The following is a 6,035-nucleotide window of genomic DNA, read 5'->3' as shown; positions in this document are numbered from 1 at the left end:
GAAAAATAACAATACGCCATATTTGTTTGTATCCAAGTAGGTTTGACGAATGTGGATGTATTGTCATTACTCATTCAATGGTTAATTCATGCATTTATGCATGACGAATTATTTTAAATAAAATTTCGAGTTATTTATAATGATTTTTTTCTTTGTTCCTTATACTCATGCAAATACATATTCCATTCTACTAGACGAAAAGAAATAAAATGCAACGTGTTAAGAATGGGAAATGTTGTGGAAAGAGTAAAAGAAACGAGAGAACTTGATAGTTATATTTTAAAAATTATTTTATTTCTTAATTTTTTTTCAGATGGTTACGAGCACTTGAACACTGTTTCCTCTACTACCTATCGTCCTATACGATCATCCGTAACACCTTCACTTACTTCGGCCCAAGAACGCGAGAGACGTCTTATGCATGTTTTAGCAGCACGACGCAGCGCCCTACAGCGACCGGGATTTCGTAATCGTATTGGCACCACTGGACGTACAGCAACAGCTGTTGAAACGACCTCAAAATCACCCACCGATCCACGATCAATTTGCATTCGAAATTGTACGAAAAATTTTACAAGACGAACCACAGCCAGCTGTATGAGACAATGTGCTAACTTCTCAAGAGTAGCTTCGAATATACCAGGATCCTCGACAGTGGTGGTAAAAAATTCCTCAAAATCTGGAACGGGAACGGCTCAAGCGGGGGAAAGGGATACCAATGAAATCTTATTTACCGATGAGTCGTCACATGGCCTCTTGGTCATAGCGAAGGAACAAAATGATACCTTGAATCATATACCAGATGAAAATAAAGGTGGTACAGTGTCCAAACTGAGGGGAAGACGTAAGCCGCAAGCCCAAATAGGTACAGTAACTTTGGCCACCACCTCCATAGAAGACGATGAAATACAACCATATTTGTATTTCGGACAAAAGTTGCCACCTTTAAAACCCAATTCCTTAACCATTACCGCGGTAAGTGATGATCATCCGAAATTATTGGAGGTATCTGTCGCAGATGTGGAACCATCCTCAACCACTCCAGTTAGTTTAACTTCGGCCTCTACTCTGTCGGCGGTAGAAAGAAGTCGTGCTCGCTTTAAATACAACATGAGAAATGGTGTCAGTTTTAATCGTAGATATAACAACATAAATAGATCTACTACGCCGGAAGTACCTACAGAACCCAGAACTACTACTTTGAGAATAGTAGCTGAAGTGGTGAAGGAACCTAAAATTAAGATAGCCTCATTTTTGGAAAAGATACGTGATTCTACATCACCTAAACCTTTTACAGAAGCTTTGAGGGATGAACAGTTATTTTCACCATCAACACCTTTGATAATAACAGTATTAAGTGATGAGGATATGGTAACACCCACGACGGACTCTGGAGTGATATTTACCACAAAACAGGAGTCAACGAAAGTAGCTACCACTTTACCTACAACAACTGCCACACAACCAACAACAACCACTAGCACTACAACGACTACCACAACTACAAGAAAGCCAACAACCTCTACAACAACTACCACAGCGGCACCTACAACCACAACAGCTGCTACTACAACAACTACTAGCACCACTACAGCAGCCACTACCACAACGACTACGCCAACTACGACAACAACCACGACCACACCAATTCCCGAAGCTTATCAGCAGCCTCCATCTACAACTACAGTTAAAACCACTACTCCTACAACTACTAGTACCAGCACTACAACAACCACTACCATGTCACCACCACCACCTCCTACTCCTGTTGACATCACTACATACAAACCTTTACTTAGCGATGAAGACGCCGAAGTTTTAAGGCAATTGGGTCCCAGTCTAACACAACCCATTAATACAGACGACAGAACGAATCTTATAATATTTGTTAATCGGACCACAGACACCTACCGACCTTATCCCAATCGCTTCAGTACCACAACAACTCCAAACCCTTATCAATCTATAATACCAGCCTATTCACCTCAAGCAGCGACCACCGATTCATCGACAACTATTCTACATACAACCATCTTAACATCGATAAGATCAACAGTAAATACACGTAAAGAAATTAATAATTTCCATACCACCACCCCACTGCCAACGGCTAGTTTACAAAAGGGACCTTTGTTAAATAATGAAATGACACCCTCCTCTACCACCCTACAACCGGTGATAACAGGCGAAATAAGCTCGACGGTGGTGACCGATGATCAAGAGATTTCTTTGGAAATGCAACGTATGAATGTTGTTACCATGGTTTTGGCAGGTATAGGTATAGTTCCACTATTAGCCATTATTTTATATCTATTACGCAACTATTTGCTAAAACGGCCCATTAAAGATGATGAAGATTTTGATGTTTGCATCACGGATCAACAGCCTATAAGTCCAGTGAAAAAAATCGATTCAAAATATCAAGAAGAGGATGAAGATGAGGTGGATCATCATAAAAAACTACCGCAAAGACAACATAGCCTACACAGTAAATTGGTATCGGCTCCTATGGCACGTGATAACAATCATAATGTGACCTTAAGTCAGCAGCAGCGTTATGATGATAAAAGTTCGGTGTCCAGTGATCAAGAGTTCGAACGCACTAATATACGTTTAAAGAGCTTGCTGGGAGAGGGAAATTTTGGTCAGGTTTGGAAAGCGGAAGCTGACGATTTAAGTGGTCATTTTGGCGCTACACGTATAGTGGCGGTTAAGACCATTAAAGCTTGCAGCACCCAATTGAGTCTTAAAGATGAAGCACATATTATGCGTAAATTGGGTTCTCATCAAAATGTGGTTACTTTACTGGGAGCTTGTGTGGATTCGGGTAAGTAGTGGTTTTGTATTTAAATTTCTGGAAATGTTTAATTAATTTGGTGTTTTTTTTTTCTTCTTCCAGAACCTCATATGCTGATTATGGAATATGCTATGCGTGGGCGTTTATTATCTTTGCTAAGGGCAGCTCGCAATGCTACCAATATTTTACCGGCCTCTGTCCCAGGTGGCAGAAGTCTTACACCTTTGTCTCCTCGTACTTTGGCTGGTTTTTGTTTGGATATAGCTCGTGGCATGGAATATATTGCTGAGAAGAGAGTGAGTATTGATGCGGGGATGATTTTGTTTGTATGTTTTTTTTGTAGTGGAACTGAAAATTTTTTTCAATATTATATTTAAGTGATCAAAGTTATATTAAAGTGAAATATCTGCTCCAACTAAGATAATTCAGATACAGTATTATTTTAATGGACTAATTTTGAAAATAAAGAAACTCATTGCAGAAAACATCACATACGAATATCTCGGAGAATACCGCCCTTAATTTGCCAGGTAATAGCGGATTGACAAGGGCGGCTTGACAAGAGTGAGGGTCACTGGTATCAATTAGTTGTGTCTAACTAATTCGCTGGTGGCCTCTGGTATATTAGTGGTTATTGTTCTAGTCTGGTAGACCGTCCCCCCGGGGGCATGTTACCTTGGCGAGACCTCCACCTTGGTGTTATTGCAATCGAGTACTCCAGCAAAGTACTTGTGCATGGACCGGTCATAGCAAATGTACAAAAATTGATACCTGAGTTCTTCATTAAAGAACAAAGGGGCGATGGTAGATCATTCTCAAGTCTACTCAGAATGATGAAAAAGACCACCATGAGATAAGGTCGTCAAGGCAGGTGCTCACGTTAAAATTATTGACAGTCAGTCTGGGAGACCGGAGGTTGTGGGTTCGATTCCCACCTGAGACACTGGTTAAAGAGCGCACAACAGGCCCGGTAGAGGCCTAGGTGTATTTCTTCGGATTTGATGTATATACATCCTTCTTTCAAACTAACTAACTCCCCAAGTGAAGTCAAATAATTCATTACAACACCTGACCCAACATAACGTTTTTCTCCTTATAGATCAATAATTTTCTTATGAACATTATTCATGTCTTCTGTTCTTAAGAGATTTAAGAAATAAGAGAAACGATACGATCAGAATATAGTTATGTATAAACTGAAACGTTTTATCTTTGAAGTCATAAATCAAAGTCGAGAACTTGATTTGTATTAAAAATGAAATGGAAAATGTTCGTTATTATTAGTTATATGAGAACCGGTATTGGAGCTTAGGTATTGCTCTCAAAGCAATATTAAAAGTTCGCGCAACCAAATAGTGTTTAAGTTTCTCATCAAATGTAATCTTCATTAATTTGGATGCAAACAAGATCAACTATGAAAATTATATCGGTCTGCTGATGTGGTGATATAAATAAGTGGAATCTGATTTAAGCAAGGTCCCTTGGATCCATATAAGATGGTTATTAAGCAACTGTATCGGTCTCAGGCAATGCAAAGAGAATGGGAACATTTTTATCTTTGGATCCTAGCAAGATCGTGTGATCAATGAGAAGACAGATGATCTTGTTTAAGGCAATGGTTTAATGGTTAAACATTTTCTCCCTCAATGAGAAAACAATTGATCTTGTTTAAGGCAATCTCTCTTCTAGATAATCAATTAAATACTATAGGAACCATTTAAAAGTTTTGAATCCAAAACTCTTCAAACTGCGATTTCTTAATGGAAATGTAAAGATAATTCACCCAAAAAAAAAAAAAAAAAAAAAACATTATCCAAACATGATCATTTTGATCTCTAATATCCTTATCCTAATATTTACACATTTGACTTTGTTTGCAAATTTCTCATTTCAGATTGTTCATCGTGATCTGGCTGCCCGTAATGTTTTGCTCGATCATAATGGTGTTTGTAAAATTTGTGATTTTGGCATGTCCATAGATTTGGATGCAGAACGCAAACGCAAAGAGCTGGAAAAGAATTGTGCAAATGAAATAATGCGCAGTAATTTCAATAAATTTAAATTTGATTTTGGACAAAAATTCATAATGAATCATTGGCAAGGATCGCCAAAAGATTGCAGTGAAAAGAAATCACATGGACATGATACCATAGGCAAGAGGCCAGCATTACCCATTAGATGGATGGCACCGGAAGCATTACAATATAATATATTTAGTACCGAAACGGATATATGGGCATTTGGTATTGTATTGTGGGAAATAGCAACATTGGGTTAGTAATTATCTGCAATAAATATTCTTAACTTAACCGTTTTTATTTCTTAATCGCTTTAGGATCTACGCCTTATTCCCAAATAACGGGACGTGAAGTTATACGTAGAGTACCGCAAGGTTTACGACCCGATTTACCCAAAGAAGGTCGCCATGAGTTTTATAATTTAATGTCACGCTGCTGGCATAAGGATCCCCAAATGCGTCCCAGTTTTTGCCAGTGCAGATTGGAAATATCACGTTCTTTACACAAATGGGTTGATGATGATTCAGCCGCCTCGGATTATATGGATGTTAGTGGTTTTAGTGAAGATCTCGAACAGGGCATGGTCTATTTTAATCATCGTATATCAGAGTTCGAATGTGAAATATGACATTAGGAGAACTGATCCCCGCATCCCCCTCTCTCTCTCTCTCTCTCACTCTTTATAGTTCTGCATAAATGCTTTAATCTATATCACTTTATCACTTTATTCTATATAATTCTTCACCCCTTTAACCCTCATTTTCATCAAGTGCTCTTAGCAGTATTATTTTTAAAATTTTTCTTATATTTTGGTTTTCTTGGCTTTTAAAGTGCTAAAAATTATTTTGTATAAAGAAATTCGATTTTTTTGTGAAAAAGGTGCTTTAACGAAAAAGTTTAAAATAGTAGAGAAAATATTATGGAACTATTTCATAATTAATGTAAATAATAGTGTATTTTTTCTTAAATAAGTTAAGTTATATTATTCTCTTTATCTAAAATAAACGAAATTTGTCAATATGATATTACGAATTATAAATATATGGTCCTTCAAACCAATAATTCCAAATTATCATTAACTATATTATTACTCAACTTAATTTATAAAAAAATATTCATATAAATTCTGTGTTATTAATTTCAAATTATCTTAAGGTTTTGCGAATTAAAAATATATCTCGAACAAATTACATTTTTCTTCTGGTCCCTTGAAGCCATTT

At 37.2% G+C, this 6,035-nt stretch overlaps 1 protein-coding gene across 1 annotated transcript; it reads left to right on the top strand.

Annotated features, from left to right (window-relative positions):
- The first annotated feature begins 209 nt into the window (after positions 1 to 209).
- On the top strand, positions 210 to 5,703 carry LOC111683433 (mucin-5AC). Its single transcript, XM_046952482.1, has 5 exons — positions 210 to 246; positions 314 to 2,827; positions 2,900 to 3,093; positions 4,692 to 5,070; positions 5,133 to 5,703. The coding sequence occupies exons 1-5, from the start codon at positions 210 to 212 to the stop codon at positions 5,441 to 5,443; spliced, it is 3,435 nt and encodes a 1,144-aa protein (XP_046808438.1). The 3' UTR covers positions 5,444 to 5,703.
- The last annotated feature ends 332 nt before the right edge of the window (positions 5,704 to 6,035 follow it).

Source organism: Lucilia cuprina, chromosome 5 (genome assembly GCF_022045245.1).
Source record: "Lucilia cuprina isolate Lc7/37 chromosome 5, ASM2204524v1, whole genome shotgun sequence".
Lineage (NCBI taxonomy): Eukaryota > Metazoa > Arthropoda > Insecta > Diptera > Calliphoridae > Lucilia > Lucilia cuprina.
Note: the sequence above shows the minus strand (reverse complement) of the source record. Positions and strands in the feature narration are given on the sequence as shown.